General features: G+C 49.3%; 1 protein-coding gene across 3 annotated transcripts in view; it reads right to left on the bottom strand.

Annotated features, from left to right (window-relative positions):
- The window catches only part of SCAPER (S-phase cyclin A associated protein in the ER), a 725,664-nt gene that overhangs the window by 503,972 nt on the left and 205,223 nt on the right, over positions 1–16,469 (bottom strand). For all 3 annotated transcript variants that reach the window (XM_063926586.1, XM_063926587.1, XM_063926588.1), the window contains exon 13: positions 4,259–4,370. In XM_063926586.1, coding sequence (XP_063782656.1) covers positions 4,259–4,370 — 112 coding nt within the window. The remainder of the gene's footprint in view (positions 1–4,258; positions 4,371–16,469) is intronic.

The following is a 16,469-nucleotide window of genomic DNA, read 5'->3' as shown; positions in this document are numbered from 1 at the left end:
ACTTCTGGGTGAAGTCCCCACTCCCACGGGTGGAGGTCGTGTCTGCTGAGGAAGTCTGCTTCCCAGTTGTCCACTCCCGGAATGAACACTGCTGACAGTGCCACCACATGATTTTCCGCCCAGCGGAGAATCCTTGCAGCTTCTGCCATTGCCCTCCTGCTTCTTGTGCCGCCCTGTCTGTTGACGTGGGCGACTGCCGTGATGTTGTCCGATTGGATCAATACCGACTGACCCTGAAGCAGAGGCCTTGCTTGACTTAGGGCATTGTAAATGGCCCTTAGTTCCAGAATTGCATGGAATCTTCCGAATGGAATTGCTTCGTAAGAAGCCACCATTTTTCCCAGGACTCTCGTGCATTGATGCACTGACACTTGGCCTGGTTTTAGGAGGTTCCTGACTAGCTCGGATAACTCCCTGGCCTTCTCCTCCGGGAGAAACACCTTTTTCTGGACTGTGTCCAGAATCATCCCCAGGAACAGTAGACGTGTTGGAATCAGCTGTGATTTTGGGATATTTAGAATCCACCCGTGCTGACGTAGCACTACCTGAGACAGTGCTACTCCGAACTCTAACTGTTTCCTGGATCTTGCCCTTATCAGGAGATCGTCCAAGTAAGGGATAATTAAGACGCCTTTTCTTCGAAGAAGAATCATCATTTCGGCCATTACCTTGGTAAAGACCCGGGGTGCCGTGGACAATCCAAACGGCAGCGTCTGAAACTGATAATGACAGTTTTGAACCACAAACCTGAGGTACCCCTGGTGAGAAGGGAAGATTGGGACATGGAGATAAGCATCTTTGATGTCCAGAGATACCATGTAGTCCCCTTCTTCCAGGTTCGCTATCACTGCTCTGAGTGATTCCATCTTGAATTTGAACCTTTTTATGTAAGTGTTCAAGGATTTTAGATTTAAAATTGGTCTCACCGAGCCGTCCGGCTTCGGTACCACAAACAGCGTGGAATAATACCCCTTTCCCTGTTGTAGGAGGGGTACCTTGATTATCACCTGCTGGGAATACAGCTTGTGAATAGCTTCCAATACTGCCTCCCTGTCGGAGGGAGACGTTGGAAGAGCAGACTTCAGGAATCGGCGAGGGGGAGACGTCTCAAATTCCAATTTGTACCCCTGTGATACTACCTGCAGGATCCAGGGGTCCACTTGCGAGTGAGCCCACTGCGCGTTGAAATTTTTGAGACGGGCCCCCACCGTGCCTGAGTCCGCTTGTAAAGCCCCAGCGTCATGCTGAAGACTTGGCAGAAGCGGGGGAGGGCTTCTGCTCCTGGGAAGAGGCTGCCTGGTGCAGTCTTTTTCCCCTTCCTCTGCCCCGGGGCAGAAATGAGTGGCCTTTTGCCCGCTTGTTCTTATAGGAACGAAAGGACTGAGTTTGAAAAGACGGTGTCTTTTTCTGCTGAGAGGTGACCTGGGGTAAAAAGGTGGACTTTCCAGCCGTTGCCGTGGCCACCAGGTCTGATAGACCGACCCCAAATAACTCCTCCCCTTTATACGGCAATACTTCCATATGTCGTTTGGAATCTGCATCACCTGACCACTGTCGCGTCCATAACGCCCTTCTGGCAGAAATGGACATCGCACTCACTCTTGATGCCAGGGTGCAAATATCCCTCTGTGCATCTCGCATATATAGTAATGCATCCTTTAAATGCTCTATAGTTAATAAAATACTGTCCCTATCCAGGGTATCAATATTTTCAGTCAGGGAATCCGACCAAGCCACTCCAGCACTGCACATCCAGGCTGAGGCGATTGCTGGTCGCAGTATAACACCAGTATGTGTGTATATACCTTTTAGGATATTTTCCAGCCTTCTATCAGCTGGTTCCTTGAGGGCGGCCGTATCAGGAGACGGTAACGCCACTTGTTTTGATAAGCGTGTGAGCGCCTTATCTACCCTAGGGGGTGTTTCCCAACGTGCCCTAACCTCTGGCGGGAAAGGGTATAGTGCCAATAATTTGTTAGAAATCAGCAGTTTTTTATCGGGGGAAGCCCACGCTTTATCACACACCTCATTTAATTCCTCTGATTCAGGAAAAACTACTGGTAGTTTTTTCACACCCCACATAATACCCTTTTTTGTGGTACTTGTAGTGTCAGAAATGTTCAATGCCTCCTTCATTGCCGTGATCATGTAACGTGTGGCCCTACTGGACATTACGTTTGTCTCCTCACCGTCGACACTGGATTCAGTATCCGTGTCTGGGTCTGTGTCGACCATCTGAGGTAACGGGCGTTTTAGCGCCCCTGACGGTGTCTGAGACGCCTGAACAGGCACTAACTGATTTGCCGGCTGTCTCATGTCGTCAACAGTTTTTTGCAAAGTGCTGACATTGTCACGTAATTCTTTAAATACGACCATCCAGTCAGGTGTCGACTCCCTAGGGGGTGACATCACTAACACAGGCAATTGCTCTGCTTCCACATCATTTTCCTCCTCATACATGTCGACACAATCGTACCGACACCCAGCACACACACAGGGAATGCTCTGATAGAGGACAGGACCCCACTAGCCCTTTGGGGAGACAGAGGGAGAGTTTGCCAGCACACACCAGAGCGCTATATATATACAGGGATAACCTTATATAAGTGTTACTCCCTGTTATAGCTGCTGTATTTATATATTAGCTGCCAATAGTGCCCCCCCTCTCTGTTTTACCCTGTTTCTGTAGTGCAGGACTGCAGGGGAGAGTCAGGGAGCCATCCTTCCAGCGGAGCTGTGAAAGAAAATGGCGCTTGTGTGCTGAGGAGAAAGGCTCCGCCCCCTTCACGGCGGCCTTTTCTCCCGCTTTTTTCAGGAAAACTGGCAGGGGTTAAATGCATCCATATAGCCCAGGAGCTATATGTGATGCATTTCTTTAGCCATATAAGGTTTTTACAGTGTTTTATTGCGTCTCAGGGCACTCCCCCCCAGCGCCCTGCACCCTCAGTGACCGGAGTGTGAAGTGTGCTGAGAGCAATGGCGCACAGCTGCAGTGCTGTGCGCTACCTTATTTGAAGACAGGAACGTCTTCTGCCGCCGATTTCTCCGGACCTCTTCGCTGTTCTGGCTCTGTAAGGGGGCCGGCGGCGCGGCTCCGGGACCCATCCAGGCTGAACCTGTGATCGTCCCTCTGGAGCTAATGTCCAGTAGCCAAGAAGCCCAATCCACTCTGCACGCAGGTGAGTTCGCTTCTTCTCCCCTTAGTCCCACGATGCAGTGAGCCTGTTGCCAGCAGGACTCACTGAAAATAAAAAACCTATTTAAACTTTTACTTCTAAGCAGCTCAGGAGAGCCACCTAGCATGCACCCTTCTCCTTCGGGCACAAAAATCTAACTGAGGCTTGGAGGAGGGTCATAGGGGGAGGAGCCAGTGCACACCAGCTAGTCTAAAGCTTTTACTTTTGTGCCCAGTCTCCTGCGGAGCCGCTATTCCCCCATGGTCCTTACGGAAGTCCCAGCATCCACTAGGACGTCAGAGAAATAAAATAAATAACATACCTATCCTTAAAGCAAGCCAAAATGCTGAACAGCTGTATACAGATGCTTCCTCATACATCGACACTCAATCCGCCATGCAGTTTGAAATGCCTGGCGTGAGTGAGCCGCCAGGTTCCGTGCAACCCTGCTAACATCATCCTATTAGCAATGCAATGTGACTAGGACACACAAGGAGACTGTGCTGATTAATGTGATATATGACACTTGTGTATTGTGCGTAACTGAGTCTGTATATGGAGCAGATCAGGACTTGTATAGAAAAATGCTGCAGCGGCTACATTGTAGCACTCTATGTACAGATTCAGAGACTCAGTCACACACAGATATACTGTACAAGTGTTAAATATCAACTTAATCAGCACAGTCTCCTTGTGCGTCCTAGTCACATTGCGTTGCAAATAAGACGCATTCTCTGATAAAAAAAAAAAAAAGACAGCAGACGCTAGAAGATTCTCACGCAACCTAGCGTGGTAAGATGGGCTATTTGGCGTGACTGCAGCAAAGATATATGAGGACATATCTGTATGTAATTACAACTGCACATGTAATTGGCCACACACACTACAGCCAGATTGCTCAACTACTGCTGGTAATTCTTTAGGAATTTCAAACACAAGGCGACATTTTAGCAGACAATGGCTGTAACAACAATAATAGCAATAATGGTCTATTTAGGATGTCTTGGTACAGCTGTCCCATGATAATATAATACTTCTATTATTTGCACTATACTGATTTTGACTCTAAATTCTCAACTCACCCTTTCAAGCAGCTTTTGAAGCTTAAGCGCTTTCTCTTCTCGCAGCTTTTCCCTCAGCTGCTGTGCCTTCAGCTGCTTCTCTTCATGCTTCTTTTTGGATTCAGCAATCGTTCTGGAGAAAGGAAACAATGGGAATCATCATCTGTAATAGGGCCCTCACTTACCAACTCAGGAATTGAAATCAGGATTTTGGTACTTACCGATAAATCCCTTTCTCCGATTCCACAGGGGCCACTGGAGCGTAGTTACAATGGGGAAATAGTAGGCAGTAATTGGGAGCTGGCACTTTAAAATTCTCACACTGTGGCTAGCTCCTCCCCTACTATCTCCCCTCCAAGCCAGTCTACGTAAAACTGTGCCCGAGGAGAGCTGTAATAAACAAACCGTAAGGTAGAGGAGGTTAATGACGCCCTGTAAACCAGGATAACACAAACCCAACCTGGAACAGAACCTAACAAACAACCGGCTAGCCCGAACTCAACAAGCAGTCATATGGTGATCTGCAAACCGTTAAGCAAAAAACAAGGAGGAACAGCGCTGGGCGGGCGTCCAGTGGCCCCTGTGGAATCGGAGAAAGGGATTTATCGGTAAGTACCAAAATCCTGATTTCTACTTCATCCACTATGGGCCACTGGAGCGTAGTTACAATGGGGACGTCCCAGAGCTCCCAGAACGGGTGGGAGAGCGCTGAGAGTTCTGTAAAACCACTCGGCCAAACTGAGATGCAGAGGCCGCAAAAGTGTCAAACTTGTAGAATTTGACAAACGTATGACGGCCGGACCAAGTAGCCGCCCGACCTAAAGTATTCATGGAGACCCCACGGGCAGCTGCCCACGAAGGTCCCACCACGCACGTAAAGTGCGCTGAAATGGAAAACGGAGGCTCCCGAGCAACCGCCAAGAAGACTGTCTGATGGTCAGATGTATCCAGCAGCCCAGCATATGCTAGGACCCTGGCTATTTAGTACGGGAGCATCGTACAGAATAAAGAAGAAAAAACCCTTCGTCGAATAGCCTAAGACCTCTGTAGAGAAAGTCAGCGAGCCCTGACAACAGTCAAAGAGGACTGAAAAACACTAGTGTCAGAATTATATGAAAAACGGACATGCCCTTTGGAAGAAACGACCGCTGAGGCCGAAGCTCAGCCGGGGGAGTTGCTAATAGAGTACTCCCTGAAAGAGAGCCCGAACTTACGGGTGCCAGGCTAATTTCTTTTGGAAGAAAACCGAAAAAGGCAGGGACCGAAAATTCAGGTCAATGTGGTTTGAAGCGCAGCAGAGCAAAACCTCCCAGAGAAACCAAAGATTACGGCTGAATGGTAACTGAAAGAAGGGGAAAACCCCCTTTTATCCTTATTATGTCCCATACAGTTTTCCAAAAGTGGCAAAAGCGAGAAGAGGTAACAGACTTCTGAAATCGGGGCCTAGTAGGCCTAACCGAACTAGGGAACTCCTCCCTTCTGAGGTCTCGTGAACAGTCACACGGTTAAATGAAACCAGTGTAAGATTGAACAAAGAAAAGGACCCTGTTGAAGTAGACAGTCCAGTCGAGGTAGGAGCCAAGGCTCCTCTACCGACAACAGTTGTAGCCGTATCTTCAAGTCATGGGTGGCCCAACCAGAGCCACCGAGAGGACTAGCACGCATATTCTCCTCCTGTGTTACCGAAAGTGAGGTAGAAATAGAAAAGGAGGCAGGATAGAATAACCAGAAACTCCCAGGAGCCCTGAGGGCATCCTCGGCTACTGCCACCAGAGCTCACGTCCGTGAGTAGTAAAGGGTTAAAGAGTCAGTCAGAACGCCCTGAGGTCGATTCGAAATCTCCGCCCACAGCAGACCAGCTGACAAAACTCCGGGGAATGTTCCCTCACCCAGGAGTCTGACCTGGTGGCCTGACCTGGAAAGAAGATTGTTGTCCCCCGCTCAGAGGGGAATGTAGGCGACCACTCATTGCGTCGCAACTTGACTGAAGAAATAGAGTACCTGATGCCGAGGAAGGAAAAATCCTCTGACGGACCGTGTTGAAAAAACGTCTACGAGGAGCATAAATTGGATCTGTGTCGAACCAGAAGCTCCTGGATCCTCCGGATCTTCAGAAGCCACGTAATGTACAGAGTGGGATAGTAGCAGTAGATTGTCCCATTAGGGAACCAACGTCAACCCCTTGAAAAAGAGTTATTCCGTGATCTTCCTGAACCCTGTGGGAGCGGAAGAGAGACCGAAAGGAAAGGACTTACAGTGAAAATGAGAATCCTGTAATGCGACTCTGAGTAAAGCCCGATGAGGAAACCCAACGGAAATCAGTAAACAGGCATCCCTGAAGACAAGGGACGCATAAAACTCCCTTTCTTGTTCAACTAGCAATCACAGACTGAAAGGATTCTAAAGCCAGAATAGGCCTGGCCGAGCCAACTGGCTTCGGAACGTGAAAAGAAAACAAAGGCCTGAGAACTGTCCCGATTCAAATGATATGTAAAAAAACAGGGATCAACACCCTTTGCGGTTAGAAGCATATGGAGCGCCGCCTGCAGTATGACTCTCTTGTCATCGTAAATCGGCCGACCCCTGCCGAGGGACTCCCGAGATGGTTGTACTCCCAAATCTAGTCTGTAACCACCCAAGCCTTCTCCCACCGACCTGCGTCTACCCTGGGACCCTCCAGGTGGTAGGAAAGTCTGACCTTTAGTGTGTGTATAGGATGATGTAAAATCAGACTGGACCGAGGATGTTGAACCTCTGCTTCAGCTTTTTTTTTTTTTTTTCCTTCTGAGATCCCCTGGCGACAGAGATATCGCCCGTGTGGAGTCGAAAGCCTGAAAGGGCACGGTAAAAATCTAAAGGAAAGACCGGTAAAGGTCTGTCTTGGAGCTGGGGCAGAAGTAGGAGAAAGCAAAGTGGACTTACCTCCAATGGTTCAAGAAATCCTGCAGAAAGTTCCTTCCCCTGAACCATCTGCCCCGTAGGATCTCATGTTCACCTGTCACTGTCGCAGCCCCAGAGGTCGTCGGGTTAAGACAGCCCAAAGCGAAAATGCAGGTTCCGAGACTGCAGACGCGGAGACCTCCAAAGAACATAAAGCAGAATCGTGATTCTGACCCGTACCAAAGTATCAATTGATCCGGATGCGAAACATCCTGTAACCTAGAGGACAATTGTTCCACAACCTACCTGCTCCGGACAAGGTAGAACCCTGCTGCCGTATATGTCTTCGATGGATCCCTGAGCAAGGTTGCCTCAGGAAAACGGCAGCTTGTTGGACCGGCGATACATCGAGGGGTATACCCTGGAGAGGTTCTGATACCCTTTCCTGCCGTCTGCGGGGAAAGGATAGGAAAACAAACATTGTTTGATACCTGAAATTGTGTATTCGGGCGTCTGCCGGCCGTCTACCGGAGCCTGGCCAGCTCATCCGAAACTGGACCAGTCGCTGTCATTTCGTCATCGGCGTCGAACCCTGATGGACTTGACGTGTCCGCCTCCTTTACCTGCAGTCTCAGACGAACTGCTGTATAATGCACCTGGATATTCTGAGGCACAGGTTCAGACTCCACAGAAAACAGACATCATCAGTATTGTAACATGGAAGGTTAGTTAGCAAGGTTCATTTAGAAACCTGGAGAGGGGAAATGACAAACAAGGTCTCTGGTTACCAGTGACATTACCTGTATAATCTGAGCTGTTCAAACAGGAGTGTCCTGCAGGTGCGTGGAGGGCTAAGCAGATGGCTCCACCGCATACTTCACACCTAAGAGGGAATTCTTTGACTATCCCAGGTGAGACAAACGAAAGGAGAAAAGGTGGGTTAAATAAACACAGCCCTATGTAAGGTCTGCACTATAATGTGTAGTGACCGACACGATTCAAATAAACTTTCTGGAGCAGCGGAAACCTGAACCAGTAACGCTGCGCTGTGGGACAGGAATCTTAGCCCTAGGCTATAGGAGCTCTCCTTAAAGGTTTTGTTTGGATTCAAACCCCTGTTCAGATACCCACTACTAGCGTACTGAGCCACAGCGCTATTTGTCTGATGCCTTACACACATTCCCCAATTACAAATAGCATTAGTAACTAGTGACACCAAGGAATAATAAAGGGAAGGAAACACCCAGCCCTGTATGTAGTGTACCGCTAATTAAGGTGCAGCAGATGTTTCTCGGAGGTTCCGCTGGCTTTTCAAAATGGTGACCAGCCTGTGAGAAAAGATGGGTGAAAATGTTATGTGGCAAGGTGGGGTATTCTGTTTCTAGAAAACATTGCGGAAGTGTTTGTTTTATCCCCTATATATGGTATTGTATGGATATATCTATATACATACCCACACACACTTAAATATATATATATATATATATACAAACATATCTATACACATACCCACACACACTTAAATATATATATATATACAAACATATCTATATATATCTATATACACACCACAGTGAATCCATGCACCTAATAGGGTAGATAAATACTGTGCACCTAATAGGGTAGATAAATACTGTGCACCTAATAGGGTAGATAAATACTGTGCACCTAATAGGGTAGATAAATACTGTGTATATGTAGGGTAAAGAAATACTGCACAGTAGATTTTTAATTATCAATGAGCCGAGTCCCAGCTCCTGTAATAGAGCAGATTCCCTGATCTAAATGTCTGAAATGGGGCAGAGGACTCCCCTGCAGGAGGAATGTAGCCAAAGCAAGATGTAACAAATATTTCTGCAGCACACTGCACAGAAAAGCTACAAACTCCAGAGACAGGTGTGTTGCCTAGTGACCATGAGAGCTGGGAGCCTCCACCGGGGGGGGGGGGGGGGGGGGGAATAAGCTTCACCCCCCCCTCATACCTTATACATGTAAAGAATCCTCCCTGCACAGCCAGGAGAGGAAAGGAGCTTTCAGTGGCCCGGGGTGCGGGGGACTGTGCTGCAGCGGCTGGGGAGCGGAGAAAGCCCGCCGTACAGAGCGGGAGTTAGCTCCGCCCCCTCCGCTTCGGCGCCAAATTAAAATCCGCTGTATAGTAAGCGGAAAGCGCCCATGCATCCCCCGGCCGCCTGTATGCTGCGGCCGGGGAGCGATGTGCGGCCGGGGAGCGGAAAGCCTGAGCCCGCCGAACGGAGCGGGAGTTAGCTCCGCCCCCCTGCTCCGGTCACTTTAAAATTAAAACCGCACTATCACCCGGCTGCCTGTAAGTGTGTATGCTGCAGCCGGGGAGAGTGTGTCCTATGCTGGAATCGAACCCTAGCTCGTGGGCATCGTAACCATAGGTGTTACCACTCTGCCATGAGAGCTATGTAGACAGAAAAAAAAAACTGTGGATGCTAATTATTACACAGATATATGATATATGTAAATATATCACCCGGCTGCCTGTATGCTGCAGCCGGGGAGTGAAGAGCGCTGAGCCCGCTTACAGAGCGGGCTGAAGCTCCGCCCCCCACATAATGGCGCCAATTTCAAATTAGTAAGCCTTTTATGCACTCCAGCCTGTCTGACTGGAGAGTATAGGGGAGCCTGTCCATCCATGTATTAAAACACTGAAACTGAAAAATGTAAAAACATACATCAGTCTGGAGGGGGAGGGGGGGAGATTGTACTCACCGCTTCCTTCCGTCAGGCGTTTCGACCCAGCGGCCCCGACACGCGCCGCACGCAGCGGTGTCCGGCCATTTTTGATACTCACCGCTGCCATGCTGCCGGAATCTTCTGCTGGATGGAGTGGCCCCGCACGCGCCGCACGCAGCGGTGTCCGGCCAACTCAGGAGAGCTCAGTGTCTCCCTCAACCGGGGCCCATCCCGAGCCGCACGCAGCTGCGATGGGACCCCGCCGGCAGCTCCCGCGGTGCAGACTGGCAGTGGCAGAGCTGGCAGTCTGTGTGTGTGTGAAAGAAAAAGAAAAATAATAAAGAAAATAAGATTTTACTTACCGATAAATCTATTTCTCGTAGTCCGTAGTGGATGCTGGGACTCCGTCAGGACCATGGGGAATAGCGGCTCCGCAGGAGACAGGGCACAAAATTTAAAAGTTTGACCACTAGGTGGTGTGTACTGGCTCCTCCCCCTATGACCCTCCTCCAAGCCTCAGTTAGGATACTGTGCCCGGACGAGCGTACACAATAAGGAAGGATTTTGAATCCCGGGTAAGACTCATACCAGCCACACCAATCACACCGTACAACTTGTGATCTGTACCCAGTTAACAGTATGACAAACGTAGGAGCCTCTGAACAGACGGCTCACAACAATAACAACCCGATTTTTTTGTAACAATAACTATGTACAAGTATTGCAGACAATCCGCACTTGGGATGGGCGCCCAGCATCCACTACGGACTACGAGAAATAGATTTATCGGTAAGTAAAATCTTATTTTCTCTGACGTCCTAGTGGATGCTGGGACTCCGTCAGGACCATGGGGATTATACCAAAGCTCCCAAACGGGCGGGAGAGTGCGGATGACTCTGCAGCACCGAATGAGAGAACTCCAGGTCCTCCTTAGCCAGGGTATCAAATTTGTAGAATTTTACAAACGTGTTCTCCCCTGACCACGTAGCTGCTCGGCAGAGTTGTAATGCCGAGACCCCTCGGGCAGCCGCCCAAGATGAGCCCACCTTCCTTGTGAAATGGGCCTTGACAGATTTAGGCTGTGGCAGGCCTGCCACAGAATGTGCAAGTTGAATTGTGCTACAAATCCAACGAGCAATCGTCTGCTTAGAAGCAGGAGCACCCAGCTTGTTGGGTGCATACAGTATAAACAGCGAGTCAGATTTTCTGACTCCAGCCGTCCTTGAAATATATATTTTCAATGCTCTGACAACGTCCAGCAACTTGGAATCCTCCAAATCGCTAGTAGCCGCAGGCACCACAATAGGCTGGTTCAGGTGAAACGCTGAAACCACCTTAGGCAGAAAGTGAGGACGCGTCCGCAGTTCTGCCCTGTCCGAATGGAAAATCAGATATGGGCTTTTATACGATAAAGCCGCCAATTCTGACACTCTCCTGGCTGAAGCCAGGGCCAGTAGCATGGTTACTTTCCATGTAAGATATTTCAAATCCACCGATTTGAGTGGCTCAAACCAATGGGATTTGAGAAAATCCAAAACTACATTAAGATCCCACGGTGCCACTGGGGGCACAACCGGGGGCTGTATATGTAGTACTCCTTTTACAAAAGTCTGGACTTCAGGAACTGAAGCCAATTCTTTCTGGAAGAAAATCGACAGGGCCGAAATTTGAACCTTAATGGACCCTAATTTGAGGCCCATAGACAATCCTGTTTGCAGGAAATGTAGGAATCGACCCAGTTGAAATTCCTCCGTCGGGGCCTTCCTGGCCTCACACCACGCAACATATTTTCTCCAAATGCGGTGATAATGTTGTGCAGTCACCTCCTTCCTGGCTTTTACCAGGGTAGGGATGACCTCTTCCGGAACGCCTTTTTCCCTTAGGATTCGGCGTTCAACCGCCATGCCGTCAAACGCAGCCGCGGTAAGTCTTGGAATAGACACGGTCCCTGCTGAAGCAGGTCCCGTCTTAGAGGTAGAGGCCACGGATCTTCCGTGAGCATCTCCTGAAGTTCTGGGTACCAAGTTCTTCTTGGCCAATCCGGAGCCACGAGTATCGTTCTTACTCCCCTTTGCCGTATAATTCTCAGTACTTTTGGTATGAGAGGCAGAGGAGGAAACACATACACTGACTGGTATACCCATGGTGTTACCAGAGCGTCTACAGCTATTGCCTGAGGGTCTCTTGACCTGGCGCAATACCTGTCCAGTTTTTTGTTGAGGCGGGACGCCATCATGTCCACCATTGGTCTTTCCCAATGGACCACAATCATGTGGAAGACTTCTGGATGAAGTCCCCACTCTCCCGGGTGCAGATCGTGTCTGCTGAGGAAGTCTGCTTCCCAGTTGTCCACTCCCGGGATGAACACAGCTGACAGTGCTAACACATGATTTTCTGCCCAGCGGAGAATCCTTGCAGCTTCTGCCATTGCCCTCCTGCTTCTTGTGCCGCCCTGTCTGTTTACGTGGGCGACTGCCGTGATGTTGTCCGACTGAATCAACACCGGCTGACCCTGAAGCAGAGGTTTTGCCAGGCTTAGAGCATTGTAGATTGCTCTTAGCTCCAGTATATTTATGTGAAGAGACGTCTCCAGGCTTGACCACACGCCCTGGAAGTTTCTTCCCTGTGTGACCGCTCCCCAGCCTCTCAGGCTGGCATCCGTGGTCACTAGGACCCAGTTCTGTATGCCGAATCTGCGGCCCTCTAACAGAGGAGCACTCTGCAACCACCATAGCAGAGACACTCTTGTCCTTGTGGACAATTTTATCCGCTGATGCATCTGCAGATGCGATCCGGACCATTTGTCCAGCAGATCCCACTGAAAAGTTTGTGCATGGAATCTGCCGAATGGAATCGCTTCGTAAGAAGCTACCATTTTTCCCAGGACTCTTGTGCATTGATGCACAGATACTTTTCCTGGTTTTAGGAGGTTCCTGACTAGATCGGATAACTCCCTGGCTTTCTCCTCCGGAAGAAATACCTTTTTCTGAACAGTGTCCAGAATCATCCCTAGGAACAACAGACGTGTCGTCGGGATCAGTTGGGATTTTGGAAAATTCAGAATCCACCCGTGTTGTTGGAGCACTACTTGGGTTAGTGCTACTCCGACCTCCAGCTGTTCTCTGGATCTTGCCCTTATCAGGAGATCGTCCAAGTAAGGGATAATTAAGACGCCTTCTCTTCGAAGAAGGATCATCATTTCGGCCATTACCTTGGTAAAGACCCGGGGTGCCGTGGACAATCCAAACGGCAGCATCTGAAACTGATAATGACAGTTTTGGACCACGAACCTGAGGTACCCTTGGTGTGAAGGACAAATTGGAACATGAAGGTAAGCATCCTTGATGTCCAAGGACACCATAAAATCCCCTTCTTCCAGATTCGCTATCACTGCTCTGAGTGACTCCATCTTGAACTTGAATTTTTGTATGTACAGGTTCAGAGATTTTAGATTTAGAATCGGTCTTACCGAGCCGTCCGGCTTCGGTACCACAAATAGCGTGGAGTAATACCCCTGTCCCTGTTGTAGGAGGGGTACCTTGACTATCACCTGCTGAGAATACAGCTTGTGAATGGCCTCCAATACCGTCGCCCTGTCGGAGGGAGACGTTGGCAAAGCAGACTTTAGGAAACGGCGAGGAGGGGACTTCTCGAATTCCAACCTGTAACCCTGAGATACTACCTGCAGGATCCAGGGGTCCACCGGCGAGTGAGCCCACTGTGCGCTGAAATGTTTGAGGCGACCCCCCACCGCCCCTGAGTCTGCTTGTAAGGTCCCAGCGTCATGCTGACGCCTTTGTAGAAGCCGGGGAGGGCTTCTGCTCCTGGGAAGGAGCTGCTTGTTGCAGTCTCTTACCCTTTCCTTTGCCTCGGGGAAAATAGGAATGTCCTTTTGCTCGTTTGTTCTTATAGGAACGAAAGGACTGCGGCTTTTTCTGCTGGGAGGTGACCTGGGGTAAAAAGGTGGATTTTCCGTCCGTTGCCGTGGCCACCAGATCCGATAGACCGACCCCAAATAATTCCTCCCCCTTATACGGCAATACTTCCATATGTCGTTTGGAATCCGCATCACCTGACCACTGGCGCGTCCATAAACTTCTTCTGGCAGATATGGACATCGCACTTACTCTTGATGCCAGAGTGCAAATATCTCTCTGTGCATCTCGCATATAAAGAAATGCATCCTTTAACTGCTCTATAGTCAGTAAAATACTGTCCCTATCCAGGGTATCAATATTTTCAGACAGCGACTCCGACCAAGCCACGCCAGCACTGCACATCCAGGCTGAGGCGATTGCTGGTCTCAGTATAACACCCGTATGTGTGTATATACTTTTTAATGTATTCTCCAGCCTCCTATCAGCTGGATCCTTGAGGGCGGCCGTATCAGGAGACGGTAACGCCACTTGCTTTGATAAGCGTGTGAGCGCCTTATCCACCCTAGGAGGTGTTTCCCAGCGCGTCCTAACCTCTGGCGGGAAAGGGTATAATGCCAATAACTTCTTTGAAATTAGCAGTTTTCTATCTGGGGTAACCCACGCTTCATCACACACTTCATTCAGTTCCTCTGATTCAGGAAAAACTATCGGTAGTTTTTTCACACCCCACATAATACCCCTTTTTGTGGTACTTGCAGTATCAGAGATATGCAAAGCCTCCTTCATTGCCGTGATCATATAACGTGTGGCCCTACTGGAAAATACGTTTGTTTCTTCACCGTCGACACTGGATTCAGTGTCAGTGTCTGGGTCTGTGTCGACCGACTGAGGTAAAGGGCGTTTTACAGCCCCTGACGGTGTCTGAGACGCCTGGACAGGTACTAACTGGTTTGCCGGCTGTCTCATGTCGTCAACCGACTTTTGTAGCGTGCTGACACTATCCCGTAATTCCATAAACAAAGCCATCCATTCTGGTGTCGACTCCCTAGGGGGTGACATCACCATTACAGGCAATTGCTCCGCCTCCACGCCAACATCGTCCTCATACATGTCGACACACACGTACCGACACACAGCAGACACACAGGGAATGCTCTGATAGAAGACAGGACCCCACTAGCCCTTTGGGGAGACAGAGGGAGAGTTTGCCAGCACACACCCAAGCGCTATAAATATATATAGGGACAACCTTAATAAGTGTGTTCCCTTTATAGCAGCTCAAATATTATAAATATCGCCAATAAGTGCCCCCCCTCTCTGTTTTTACCCTGTTTCTGTAGTGCAGTGCAGGGGAGAGTCCTGGGAGCCTTCCTCGCAGCGGAGCTGGGCAGGAAAATGGCGCTGTGTGCTGAGGAGAATAGGCCCCGCCCCCTTTTCGGCGGGCTTCTTCTCCCGGTTTTTTTGGAACCTGGCAGGGGTTAAATACATCCATATAGCCCCAGGGGCTATATGTGATATATTTTAGCCAGAATAGGTATATTACATTGCTGCCCAGGGCGCCCCCCCCAGCGCCCTGCACCCTCAGTGACCGCTGGTGTGAAGTGTGCGGAGAGCAATGGCGCACAGCTGCAGTGCTGTGCGCTACCTCATGAAGACTGAGACATCTTCTGCCGCCGGTTTCTGGACCTCTTCTCTATTCGGCATCTGCAAGGGGGTCGGCGGCGCGGCTCCGGTGACCCATCCAGGCTGTACCTGTGATCGTCCCTCTGGAGCTAGTGTCCAGTAGCCTAAGAAGCAAATCCATCCTGCACGCAGGTGAGTTCACTTCTTCTCCCCTAAGTCCCTCGTTGCAGTGAGCCTGTTGCCAGCAGGACTCACTGAAAATAAAAAACCTAACAAACTTTTTCTAAGCAGCTCTTTAGGAGAGCCACCTAGATTGCACCCTGCTCGGACGGGCACAAAAACCTAACTGAGGCTTGGAGGAGGGTCATAGGGGGAGGAGCCAGTACACACCACCTAGTGGTCAAACTTTTAAATTTTGTGCCCTGTCTCCTGCGGAGCCGCTATTCCCCATGGTCCTGACGGAGTCCCAGCATCCACTAGGACGTCAGAGAAAAAAGAAAAAATTCTTCAGCTAAACCCAAGTGAACCAGCTCTCTCGGGCACTAAACTAAGACTGGCTTGGAGGGGAGATAGTAGGGGAGGAGCTAGCCACAGTGTGAGAATTTTAAAGTGCCAGCTCCCAATTACTGCCTACTATTTCCCCATTGTAACTACGCTCCAGTGGCCCCTAGTGGATGAAGGAGAAATACAGCCATGACTACAATTTTCAATATGTGTACCTTCTGCTGTAGGCCAAGTATACCTATTCAACCAGGTTGTATGCTGGAACTCTCAAAATCAGGGTTTCTGGTTCTACACAAATTTTCCACTGAAAAGGAAATGCCTGAACTGTCTGTAGTGTGAGTAGCATCTCCAAGAGTAACTGGAGGAGGGCTAAATATTATTTTTACCAAAGTACAGTATATAGGAAGCTTTATTCATTTACTGGGATCAGCCTACAGAGGCAAATTTTTAATCTACGAGTGGTGTGCAATAAGTATTTTATTTACAAACAACGTGAACATTACATTTTATCAAAGTATTCGCCAGAGTAGTCTATGCCAAATTGCATGCACTCAAACCATTTGGTGAAACAGCTGTACCAGTCCGAAGAAGGTATGTCTTCTACATGCTGGATGAAGGTCTCCACTGCAGCTTCTGGTGACTCAGAA

Source organism: Pseudophryne corroboree, chromosome 6, assembly GCF_028390025.1.
Source record: "Pseudophryne corroboree isolate aPseCor3 chromosome 6, aPseCor3.hap2, whole genome shotgun sequence".
NCBI classification, from domain to species: domain Eukaryota; kingdom Metazoa; phylum Chordata; class Amphibia; order Anura; family Myobatrachidae; genus Pseudophryne; species Pseudophryne corroboree.
The sequence above is the reverse complement of the archived record's forward strand: the minus strand, read 5'-3'. Positions and strand labels throughout refer to the sequence as shown.